Source organism: Solanum pennellii, chromosome 2, assembly GCF_001406875.1.
Source record: "Solanum pennellii chromosome 2, SPENNV200".
In the NCBI taxonomy this organism is placed as follows: Eukaryota; Viridiplantae; Streptophyta; class Magnoliopsida; order Solanales; family Solanaceae; genus Solanum; species Solanum pennellii.
This window is the reverse complement of record NC_028638.1, coordinates 41,156,873-41,170,067: the sequence shown is the minus strand read 5'-3', so window position 1 is coordinate 41,170,067 and position 13,195 is coordinate 41,156,873. Positions and strand designations below refer to the sequence as shown.

The 13,195-nt window shown below is 30.2% G+C and overlaps 2 protein-coding genes and 1 pseudogene across 4 annotated transcripts; 2 read left to right on the top strand and 1 right to left on the bottom strand.

Annotated features, from left to right (window-relative positions):
- Window positions 1-2,051: 2,051 nt before the first annotated feature.
- LOC107010713 (fatty-acid-binding protein 1-like) lies at window positions 2,052-3,240 on the top strand. Its single transcript, XM_015210001.2, has 4 exons — window positions 2,052-2,446; window positions 2,527-2,767; window positions 2,849-2,940; window positions 3,020-3,240. Exons 1-4 carry the CDS (start codon window positions 2,125-2,127, stop codon window positions 3,151-3,153), a joined length of 789 nt encoding a protein of 262 aa, XP_015065487.1. The 5' UTR covers window positions 2,052-2,124; the 3' UTR covers window positions 3,154-3,240.
- A 103-nt stretch (window positions 3,241-3,343) lies between these two features.
- Window positions 3,344-7,400, bottom strand: LOC107008938 (putative glucose-6-phosphate 1-epimerase). 3 transcript variants are annotated; one of them, XM_015208160.2, is made up of 10 exons: window positions 7,246-7,358; window positions 7,122-7,137; window positions 6,905-7,033; window positions 5,482-5,556; window positions 4,907-4,963; window positions 4,668-4,825; window positions 4,428-4,559; window positions 4,105-4,207; window positions 3,803-3,902; window positions 3,344-3,706 (listed from the first exon to the last, which is right to left on the bottom strand). In XM_015208160.2, the coding sequence occupies exons 3-10, from the start codon at window positions 6,983-6,985 to the stop codon at window positions 3,495-3,497; spliced, it is 918 nt and encodes a 305-aa protein (XP_015063646.1). In that variant the 5' UTR covers window positions 6,986-7,033; window positions 7,122-7,137; window positions 7,246-7,358; the 3' UTR covers window positions 3,344-3,494. The 3 variants fall into 3 exon arrangements, with proteins under 3 accessions (XP_015063646.1, XP_027770825.1, XP_015063641.1); XM_027915024.1 differs by having other exon boundaries at window positions 6,905-7,046; window positions 7,246-7,351; XM_015208155.2 differs by lacking the exon at window positions 7,122-7,137 and having other exon boundaries at window positions 7,246-7,400.
- Window positions 7,401-9,129: 1,729 nt separating this feature from the next.
- Window positions 9,130-9,613, top strand: LOC114076004 (annotated as a pseudogene).
- Window positions 9,614-13,195: the final 3,582 nt, after the last annotated feature.

Sequence of the window (13,195 nt, the reverse complement as noted above, 5' to 3'; positions counted from 1 at the left end):
CACTATATATATATATATATATATATATATATATATATATATATATATAAAAGGTAATAATATTCAAATATTTATAAATAAGCAAAATGCTGTCAGAAAAGGGTATATCTTCATTAGTAAATGAATGAATTTAATACGATTTTTGGTTAAACATAAAAATAATTTGAACATTCAAAACAAGTCTTTTACTCCTTTCAAATCAAAGTAATTTTCGCGTCTCGATATTCAAAATTACATGAACTATAGAACACTATTATTCCTTGTGTATTTTATCAAAGATAATATTAGTTTTGTTCACTTTTGTTTGTCATAATTTTCTTTTTAGAGTCAAATTATAAAAATTTTGATTAACATTTTATGATATACCTTTTCATCATATTGAGATGCAAAAATTGTAATTTATCATACTTTTTGTACCGTTTTTGAATATCTAAGTTTTTTATTTAATATATCAAGTTAATATAGTCTAATTTAAATTCAAAAATTAGTTAAATTTAATTTTAAAAAACGTGACATGATAAATAAAAATACATAGAGAAAACAAATGATATCGAAGCATGTGAGCAGACTTGTCATGTACAAAACATGACGCAAAAAGAAAGTAGGTTTGTTTCAGCCTCTTCCCATCCCTGAAATGCCATGTTTGTCTATTTCAATCGACTTTCATTGAAACATAAAAAGAATCGTCGACTTAACTTATTTTTCATATAGTTTTAGTATATCTGAATTTTTCAATTATAAAATATTGAATGGATATGATTTAATTCTTGTAGAAAGTCAATCGATTTTACTTTTTTACTCAAAAATCATTCAAAATTTAAATTCGATGCGCTCGTTAGTACGTTTCCTAACGTGTCCAAATGCTTAATCGATTTGATCTTAGATGGACACTATGAAAACTTATGGACCAGTGCATGTATAGAACTTAGATTTACAATTTTTTTCAAATTTATGTACCACCTTGAAATTGTTTGAAATGAACAGATCACATCGAAAAGAGATCATACATTTATGAAAGCCAAGGTCCTTGAAATGTGTTCCCCACTGCGTAAAAATATGCAACTAATGCAAGGAGATAAAACCACACTTCTCTCTTTTACCAAGAATGAGCCTTCCGTCTCAAATTATTTATTATATTTTTTTATATATACATCTTCTATAAATAATAATATTAATTAAAAAGTAATTTTATATTATTTTATCTTTATTTATATTTTAAGATATGATTTTGCTTCATAAATATTTACACCATTGAAATGTTTATAGTTAAGAACAATTACTACTAAAAATAAAATAGAAACTAAATCACAATTACCTTTATCTTAGACTTTTAAAAAATTCAACTGTTTTTAGAAATAGCAACAAATAATATAAAGCAGAAAATTACTGCTTCCTTTTTTACACTCTTTTAACATGCATGATTTTTTTCAACATTTCGATTTAAAATGTGTAACTTCCTTTTTTACACTCTTTTAACATGCATGATTTTTTTTTTATACTTCCTCTGGTCTATATTATAAGTAAATTATTGAAAAAACAAAAACTATATAGTTAAAAATAAGTAAATTAATCAAGTTCAAGAAAATTGTTTGAGATTTTTTTTCATATCAACCCTTCTTTATGTTTTCTAGGAGACTAATATGAAAATAATCATAAAACGCAGCCTTTAGTTTATGTCCTTGTATATTTTTGTGAAGGGACAATTAATATGAACTAAGAGGGAGTGCCTCTAATTCTAATATATTTACTTGGCATGTTAGAACGGCGATATTCAAAGTGTTTTTGTACTTTATGCACTTGTTTTAGTTCAAACTTTGTAACTAAACAAACTAAGACACTTAAGTTCAAACTTCGTAATTAAGCAAATTAAGACACTTAAATTGAAATCGGAGAGTGCCATTTACCTCTCTTTATCTCAATGCTCATACCGAGGAAGGACGAAGAGATGCATCCTTTTTCTGTACAAAATGATACTCCCACTTGCATGAGACATTTATGAATCACAGAACCTTCTCCCTATATAAACCTCATTCACCTTGAATCTTCAGCCCACAGCAAAACAGAAACACATATTCATATATAGCTATCTTCCTCTTTTGCCTATAAACAATAATCAGTGTAAAAATGCCAACCACCATGGAAGATGTCACTGCCAAGATTGATGCAGTTGAAATCGACCCCAAGAGTGGTGTTGCTCTGAAGGAGAAGGCGATCGAAGGTGAACTAAAGACTACAGAAACAACACAAGAGAAGACTAATGAAGCTAAAAGTGATCCGGAGAAAGAATCCAATGGTGCAACTTTCAAAGAAGAGGAAGTTCCAGTTGAGGTTGAACCTAAAACTGGAGTCTCTTTTCCTGTCAAACTTGAAGATGGAAAGCAGTTGAAAGCTGTAGGTTTAAGGAAGAAGAGCATGCTTGGCATGGGCATCAAAATCTATGGCTTTGGTATTACACCATTAAACACATCTTATTGACTAATGTTCTAATCTATTTCTACACTTCATGATCTTATTATTTGGCTACAGGAATATATGCAGACAATGAGAAATTGAAAGACCTTATGCAGTCCAAGATTGAGAAAGCACCAGCAAAACCAACAAAGGAGATGTATCAAATGGTGATTGATAGTGATTTGGGAATGATGATGCGGTTGGTAATTGTTTTCTCTAACCTAACCATGAACATGGTAAGAAAGAACTTTGACGAAGGCCTCGGAGCTGCCATCAAGAAGCTTACAGGTGGAAAGAATGAGGAGCTCACAAAGAAGTACTATAACTTAAACTGCTAATCATTGCTATTCAGCCATAGCTTGAATGTTTAAACTCTAATATCCTGTTGTTATATTAGGATCATGGGAGAAGCATCTGATGACATAAAGCTGAATTCTGGTTCTGTAATTGAGATTTCAAGGCTTCCAGGATATGTTCTTCAGACCAAAGGTAAAATAGGTTCTTATCAATTTCATGCCATCAATTTGCATGCCAAACTTGACTGGACATCAACTTTATCTAAATGCAGTAAAGGGTGAGATTGTGAGCAAGGTGGAAAGTGAACTACTCTGCAGGGCCTTCATCTACATGTATTTAGGTGATGATCCATTTGACAAAGAAGCCAAGGAGAAGTTTGGGACATCCATGCTCTCTCTGTTCTAAGTAGTAGGTTTCCAGCATTTACTAGTCTAGGTTGTTAAAGAATAAGCTGGTGACTTTGAACTGATGAATAAAAGCATGGTTGATTTTTCATAGTGCAGTATTTCTAGTGTTCTATTATGCAAAGCTTCAGCACTAAGAAGGGATTTCCTGACTAAGGAAAGTTTATCCTATGAAAAATATTCATATGACATTCAGCAAACAATCTGAAACTGCAATTAGGTGCTTGTATAATAGATCCAGTAATGTTTAAGTAACCCCTATGAAACTAATAAATTTATGGAACAGCAAAAGGTGCATATAGTATACAAAAATAAATTTGTAGAATCAGACCATGGATAAGATTAGCCATAAATAACTTTCCTAGGGTCCAATTGTCCACTGCAATAACTTGAAGATACCGTAGAGAGCTCTTGCCGCCCCCTCCACTCTTCAGAAGGTTTTAAGATAATCGGAGTTTCAACAGCAGCAGAATCCACACACAACATTTTCTTGTAATCTTGATCACCCAAATCTGGGAGAGACTTGGCCTTTTTGTCCCAAGGATTCCAAACAACTGCATATCACATCCATATTACACTTAAAAATACTCAATGGAGATAGCAATAAAAGGGAATCAAAGAATTAAAAAAAAAAGTATAAATAATCATACCAGCATCTGCCATTCCTTCTTTCTGAAGGACATAAGTTCTCTTCTTCTCGTGATCTATTATGGCAGTTTTTGTTGGTGTGCTAAGATATACTCTATCCGTCTAACAAATGAAAAGGTTTAGATTAGCAAAATAACAGTGAGAAATGTACTCCTCTTCTCAATGAAATTTGAAAAATTCAAACAACCAAGCATAAAATAAAGTGATCTAAGAGAATCTCCTCTTGCACCTAGTGGTCCTGAATTCAAATCAAGGCGTCTATCCTCGAGAAATATGGAGAACAAGCCTAACATAGTAATGCTACCTCACTATCAAATGTAATTGCATCTGCCTGCTCTGTGTATCTTTCTCCCCGCTGCAAATTATCGAAGTAGTCAAGTGTCTCCAAGCCCTCAACCCGCACTTCACTGCAAATCAAACTGCATCACCTATCTGAAAAGGATAGTGACGTATCTAGCAAAGTTCAGTTATAATTTCTTTTTTGAACGGTTCATCATTGAATGAGCATGATATATTGAAGTACAGGTCTGAATTCATTGCAAGAAGCCCAAAAAAGGAAAAATAATATAGGTATTAAAAGTTCCAACTTGTTACCAGAAAAATAACTAGAAAACCAACAAGGCAAACCTGATATCAGACACAGATAAATAATTACGCAGAGAGAATGTGAATGAGAATGGCTTGTTATCTATATTCCTGACACGAGGAATCAAAGTCAGCTTGCCAGCACTGAGAGAAATGCGTAGCCGCACCTCAAACCTGCCACACAAGAACAGGGTTACCATTGTACATCTTGATAAATTTGTTGACTTGGGGATAGTGCATTATTATCGGCTAACAGACTGTACGACTATGTATTCTCCCCACCTATGCGGCCAGGTCTTCAGATCCTCTTCGGTAGATTTCAAAATGAGATCAACAGTTGACTGATTGTTTGCTGCAGGTAGAGGAGAAGGAGAATCGTCCAATACCCACACTCTATTTCTTGCAAAACCATGTCGCTCTAAAGAACCAAAAGTTCCAAACTGCAATACACATTTCTAGTTGAGATGCAAAACTGAAAAGAAAAGAACCCCAAAATTGCTGTAGTTCAGTTTGTGGACAACCTGTGGGAAGCTGATAGGTATTCCACCTCTGAAGGCTTTAGGAGGTTTCCACAGGGTCTACGAGACAGTACAAGAACCCATAGTCAGGACAATAATTAGAGAAAAGGTCTGTAGAAGTATCGGGCGAGCAATAAAAATGAATGGACAATGATCTAAAGTCAATATCTCAGGTGTGAGCCGCATGTTTAAACATACAAGCAGATCAAGTTATGTGAGAGATCTAGTAATTTTACATATTAGAAACCTGAAGAAGTTTCCTTATACCAATGTCTCATTTATGCTTACACAAGCAACATGGACTGTAGTCAACATTCTATGCTTTGCTGATTTGAACTAAGCTCATTGATAGATTTGACATCTCTAGATAATGGTTAAATGGCACTTTACCCTGCATTAGAGGATAAATTTTTCTTTTCATGGACTCTATTGAAGAGCTCGTCATATTTTCTCTTAAGTCGCTGGATACCTGTTCCGTTATGGAAGGTTTGACATTCTGTTTTCACTAAGAACATTCACCAAATGCATTGGAATGTGATAACCAAAGTTCAGAACAAGTTTAGTGAACACGTTTAGACCTTATTACTCCTGAACAGCAATTCTTCTCTTCGTTCATTCTTCCAAGAAACAACTTGACCACCCTGAAAAAGCACCTGCAGCAGAGAACATGTACTAGAATTAGATAACATTAAGGAAAAGATAAAGTTCCCTGTAAAACAGAACCTTTTATCATTTTCCAGCCCATAAAACTCAGCATTTTGTAGTACCACAACCAATTTGTGATATTTGACCTGGACATGAAGCCATTTATACTTTATGCATCTGGATCTTTCCATTTAGGGGTTAATAGAGGATCCTCCATATGCCAATTTAAGAAGGTAGCACATCATCTCCAAGTTAAATGGACAGTGGAGAGGTTTTCACTGGTACAATGGAGATCACAGGTTATTGCTACTTCATTGTTTCCCATAAGCATTCAGAGCCACAGAATTCTGACTAGATAACACCACCCCCCTGAACACTAAAGTTCAATTCAAGACCGTATATAAGAAAGACTAAACCATTACTCCATTAGCAAGTCAATGACAAAAATCAACAGTAATTGCAAGGCCCAAGGTATAACGTTCGTTGAGATAAAAATTAATAGGAAGGAAAGCAAGAAAAGCTAAGAAAAATATTTCCTATCTGATGTGTTATCTTCTGTTAACTATTTAAGCTCCTAATAAGCAAGCACTGTGCCTTTTACATAATCTCTTCAATGGAGGGAGTCCATCTCTTAAATCAACTGCTCTAATTATCAATATTCTAATCAAGAGGTTGCTCACCATCCAAGCTAGGAGTATGTACTTTTCAGGAACTACTGGATAAAATGATCGAGATGGGAAAAAATAAAGCCATAATTCAGCAATGAGGTCATATTTAGTTTTGGAAGGCCAGCATTCCAAATACCAAAATCAAACTAATTAACAGACTACAAATGACAATAAGATAAAAAAACACAAATGCAAAAAGATGAAGTTCAGAAGTCACTTAGATGAATATCAAATCTAGGATTCCTGAGTTATGGGGAAAGTGGAAACCAAACCAACAGGCTTCAGCTAAAGGTAAAGCTCGAGATATTAAAACCAATATCTACTATCTCCCATAAGCAACAATTACCAACTAATAATTCTATCCAACAAATCTATCTGAAGAAATCATCTAACGTTTTTGTCCGCGCTGGGATGATCAGTATTAAGTTAATAGTTCTAGCATTCTCGTCAAGCTTTAGAAATGTACAAATCCGTGAATCTCAGGAACTAAAAAAAAAAAAACATGTACAGAACCGAAAAATGGAACTTAAATCATAATTACGCAGCACAAACAATCGCAATTTTGGGAGAACACAGTTAAAACCCTTCATAAACTAAACACAAAACAAAATATATCACAATTATCAACACACTTCTGCAAAAAATACTACGAATAAACTTGAAAAATGAAATTAAAATTTTTCAAAACCTCTGCAGTTGATCCAGTATGCTCCTTCAATACGATTCGCGAAGCCGATCCATCGGCGTCGTGAATTATGTTCGACGACATAATTATAACTTTTTCACTGCAATTTCGTTCTTCGATACTGATCAAAATCTACAATAACAAGCTGTTTACCATAATCAAACACGTAGAACATATAAAATCAGAAAACTACAATAAAAAAAAATGAGAAAAAACAAACCTGCAAACGCAAAGTGCTACACGATAAGCACAGAAATATATTATTAATATTATGAAACAAATGGCTCAAACTGAACCGCTAAGGACGAATTATAATAATATGAAATCAAATACAATAAACTAACATTTTTTTTTTCTGGATTGTTGATTAATGTGTTGAAAGAGGCTACCAACTTCAACTTCATGACAAATCCATGTCGTACATTTAGCGTTTTTTGTACGACTTTCTACTTTTTTTTTTTTTTAGTAATTTAAAAAAAAATTAGGCAGTGAGAGAAAATGCTGGAGAGGATGGGGGCGGTGGATGTGGACGCGTAGTGGGCGATGGGAGGGACCAAGGAAAATTCTGATTCTAACTCGTGAAAAGTTTTCTTAATTTGATTTAGACAAAAAAAAAATTAAAAATTGAACTTAAAATGAAAAATAAATGTTCATGTGGTATATATATAAAAAGAAAAAACAAGCATTATAAAGCTAAATTATTATTAATTATTAAATATAAAATATGTGTTACTTTTTTATAAATAGATATTTTAATGTTAATTGTTGTTTAAAGTATAAAAACGTGTTGCTTTACAAATTAAGACCCAAAAAAAAAAAATTAAAGACCAATGAATTTAATATTCGATAGGTATAGTTTATTAATTATTATGGTGGGAGGAAATATCTAGAAAGGGAATTATTAGTATGATTATGTTTATTTGATAACTTTTTAGTTATTGTGTATAAATTCATACTAAATACTATGATTATTATTTTATATTTTTTTATGATTAAAATATGTATAAACTATGAATTAAATTTTGTATATCCTATTGAGGATAACTAATAAAATCATTAATATTTGAATAAATAATTTACTTTTATAAAAATCTCTACATAATTAGTACTATAAGCCTAACCAACAATCAAATGTACTCTAGAGAATTTGATACGTATTGAATAATGCGTTTGTTTAGAATATATAAACATATGTAAAGTAAATTTGACGAAAACGTAAGAATTTATAATTTAAATACCAAATATAACATATTTTTCCAAAAAAAATTGAAAAAAGTTGAGAAAATGTACTATATATTTAATATTTAACTATATAAGATTATATACGATTTTTTTTTGTAAAATTACAACTTGAAGTGTAGCAATCAAATATAAATATTTAACTCTAAAAATTGTAATAACGTCATACAATTTGAAACTTGAGAAGTAAATTTGCGTCCATTCTGAACCAAAAATTCACAACTTCAAATAAAAAGACATAGTTATCTTTTCAATCCATTCAATGCATAATGTGAAACATTGAAGAAACTATGTATAAATTAAAAAAGAATCTCAAAAATTAACATTTAAAACCATTGAAATCTAATAAATAAATTTAAAAATTAGATTATTTCTAATATATAAAAGATATTCTTATTTGTTTTCGTTAAATTTAAGACATCTGAATCTAAATACACATCTGAATATTAAGATGTAGTTTCTTGGTTTGAACACTGAATCATTAAAATTGTTTGTTTTCAATATCGAGTATGTGTATAATTTATTTATTTTTAAAATTAGAAATTAAACAGTTTATTGATAAAAGTTATAATCCAAACCCTCTTTCAAAAAAATTGTTTCAAGAATTAAAATTATGACCCATCTAAAAAAAAAGGATTTAATAGTTTTCCCAAAAAAAAAAAAAATTACTCAAGAAAGTAAGAAATGATGATAACTTCTTTCAAAGAAGTTTTGGGAGAAAATGGTCAAAATAGTCCTATGGACTTAGATTGATTTGGTTCCTCATATATGCAGCTTATGGAAAAGGTCCTTTATCGTTGCTAAAAACTTATAAAGTTAACCTTTCACCCTAAAATCTTAACGACATAAAAAAGTATGTCAAATTAAATAGAGATGTGCAACTCATGTGACATTGAAATGACATTGATCAAATTGAAAAGACAATTGATCGATCAAAGGAGAAGATTCGCCAAAAACAACCAAAAGACTCCATCACCAAAGCTTAGAAAATGGGAAACACCGAGAAATTTATGAATCAGATCATAGAGCTCAAGTTCACATCGAAAAGCCTCCAATGCCAAGCCTGAAAATGCGAGAAGGACGGAAAGTCTGAGAAGCTCAAGGTGATGGATAAAGGTAACATGGACGACATTAGAATTTACGTCGAGAACGCCATCTGCAAGCGCAACGAACAGATGATATCAACACAGAGAATCTACAGAAAATGTCGGAGATAATGGATTCATTCAAGCGTTATTTTGTTATGGAGGTTCAAGCTTAATTCAGGGAGAGTTCTATGGTTGAAAGTACTTCCTTATCGACTCTAGAGGATCAGGTCGGCAGCCTGATACAGCATGTGATGATGACTATGGACTCGAGGTGTCCATGGGGCTTCCACAAGCAGCCGACCATGCTATAGCTTCTAAGGATGAGGAGAAAGTCAGTGAGGAAGAACTGTCCAGGCGTTTTGCTGAGCTCAAGTCCCATGAATAATTGAGAAAACAGAGGTTTTGTTTAATGTTTTTTTATGTCAAGTGAGTTGCACATCTCTGTTTAATTTGACAGAATTTTTTTGTGTCGTTAGGGTTTTAGGGTGAAAGATTAAATTGATAAGTTTTTATATAGATCAAGGATCTTTCCATAAATTGCATATATGAGGGACCAAATCAATCTAAATCTATACATTAAGGAGTATTTTGATCATTTCTAAGAAGTTTTGGCAACAAATGAATTGTTACAATTCATAAATATCAATTCACCCACAAAAGTTGTCTAGATTAAAATATTAGATAAATATTTGTAAAAGACTATAAAAACTTACTTATTTAAAAGACCAAAGAGTATTAATTAGAAAGAAGAAGAAGAAACTTGAAACTTGACCAAAAAAGAAACAAAGAAGAATAAAACTTGTAAATGAAAGAACACTTTTATTATTTAATGGAGTTTGAATGGTATGAAGACTTTATTACAGATATGTTTTATTAAGACTCATTAAGAGTTTGAACTTTGAATTATCAATACACTTAATAGGCTGAATCTGAATAATTAAAATTTAGATCTCCATTAAGTGCAAACAAATGAGATCTTAATCCTTTTCCGTTACCAGTATATAGAAGTGATAATTTATTATTCAAAATTCACATATATAGTTCATCTTAGACCAATATTATAACATAATTCTCTCTCCATACTTTTTAGTTGTTATTTTACACTTTTTTAAAGTCAATTTGATTAAATTTAAAAGTTAAATTAGATGATACTAATTCAATTTTTTTACTAAAGATTTAAATATCCAAAAATTATATAAAAAAACTAGAATTATAATTTTTTACATATTAATAAGATTAAAAAAAATATACATTATAAAATATTTATTAAAATTCTTTGATTCTAGAAAAGATAAGCATGATAACTTAAAAAAAAAAAAAGAACCGAATACATAAGCAATAATTTCAAATCTAAAGATTAATCATATTGTGGCAACTTTACCTAAACCGGAGTTTATGGTTTGTTTTTTTTTAGTATAGATTAATTTACAAACATCAAACATTTATCCTTATCATTAACTTTAAAATTAACAAAATAAATTTGTGAAACTTCCAACTCATGGCAAATGCCAATCATGATTTTATAACCAATAATTGAAGGAGCACATTTAGAAATTGAAAAAAAGCCTTACACCTCATGCATGCCTTGGTGTGATCTATATAAGACTCACATTAAACAAACTATATAATATAATATTAATATATGTGTCGCATCAAATCAAAATACGAGTAGACTATTTAAAAAAACACCTAGTTTATGTCATGTCAAACTAAAATAGTAATGCCAAATCATATAATCAAGAGACCATAAACACTTCTCTTTTTTATTTTTTATTTTTCGTTTAATGGTTTAATATCTGTTTTAAGATGGGATTATTCGAAGTTATCCAATGAAATAAAGTATTCGATACTATATTATTATCGACTTAATTTTTAAATTCAATAGAAACAAACTAAAAGAAAAATATGAAATAAGTTATCGAAATTGTCGATAATCTCTAGCTAAATTATTGTTAAAATGCTCTGAGCTAATTGAATTTTCTTATAATTTATCATCTGTAACTAAATGAAATTAATATGAAATTTTTACTATTTACTATGAAATTTTATCCTTTAATAATTTCTCATTTTCGAATAATAAAAATATATGCATTAGAGTAATTTGCAGGAAAATACCGTTAGAGAGAAATACCAAAAACGCGTCTAAATTTGACGTAAATTATAGGTTTCATTCTCTAATTGTTGATAGCCTTAAAAGTATCCCTCTATTTGACTAACTAAACTTAGATATAGATTCGATATACTCCTGATACACTTCTGATATGCAACCAAACAACATAGCAGGTGGTCTCAAACTCTAGTATGAGCATGAAGTTCTTAATAAAAATTGAGAAAAGTGTTGAAAACGCTCCTAAGTTGACTTGAATTTTGGGGTGTATTTCACTGATGTTACAAAATCAAACGTCTTTTTAGCTTCTATTAATCAAATAAAAGAATATGTTTAAAACTGTCAATCAGGAGGTTCATTCGGATCTCCTTAGATGAAAAATTATACTATTTATATATAGTTAAAATAATATTTTATATATATATTAGATGTCGAACTCTCTTAACTTCTCCCTGTGTCTATTTTTACGAATTTTAAACTCTTTTATTAAAAATTCTAACTCTGCTACTTTTATCAATAATTTAAAGATGAAATTAACAACTTACGTTGATTTTATGATTGCTTTTAATACTTCCTTTGCTTTCCTTATTTATAAACGTTTCTCATAGGATTCTCTGAACTAGTAATTGTCTCCGTCACTTTCAAGTCGACATTTGTACTAAATGGTTCAGCTATATACAGGCATTTATCAAGTTCCCTTAACCTATCATGAAATCGAATTCAGACTTCAATAATTGTTCGTTTGGTCATGTCGTATAAAATTGTAATATGAAATTATAAGATAAAATTAATATTTTACTTGGATACATAATTTAAAATTTTTATGTTGAATGTTTTTTTATAATTTTAAAAATTTCATAAGTTTTAAAACTACTAAAATTATTTCATTTTTTATACAATCTTATTAAATAAGCAAAAGTCGCATAACACAATATCACAAAGTTAATTTTAAAAAATCATAAGCTTTATTGATCAAACTTCAATTCAATAAGAAAACTTTAAACATAAATAGAATGGTACTAATATAATCCTCTCACATAGTATAAACAATTTTTTCACGTTAAATTTGTATTTCTCGATCATATGACCGAGAAGACGAATCATCATTATTATCGTGGAGTCATCTATTGGTCAATGTGATTGGTAAATAAGTGAAGGATTGTTCTTACAAAATATAAATTTGTGAGTTTAATATATGAACTGAAATTTTCAAATTATGTTTTTTGAGAATTTATAATTTTTGTGTGATGTGTGTAGCAACACTGCTATAGAAGATTTATTTTAAATCACACACTTAGTTTTTGTTTATATATGAATTGTGAGCAATTATTTTTCACTCAAAAAACTAGTTCAACCAAATCTGATTTTACTTTTTTTGGGAAAAGGGTCTGATATGCCCCTCAACTTTGTCATTTGGAGCTGATATACCCCTCGTTATAAGAGTGGCTCATATATGCCCTTACCGTTATACAAACGGCTCACATATACCCCTGACGTTACAAAATGGCTCACATATACCCTTCATTTAACGGAAGTTAAAAAATTAGTGTTAAATTTATATTTGTTACTTCTAATTTTTTTAAAAAAATTATTTAGGGGTATATATGATTCTTCTATCAAAGTTCAAGGTATATTTTAATTTTTTTCATACATAAATTATTTTTTGACTTCTTTTATTATAATTATTTGAGTTTCTTATTCTTATTTTGCTTTTTCTTTCATTCCTTAGTTTAAAGAAAAAAGAAAAAAAATTAATCTATTTATTTTGTGTGTATTGTAATTTAATTTCGTATTCGAAGAAAAAATTTGGTCATCTATAATAAGTTTTACAAGAATATTAGTGAAACATAAATAAATTTG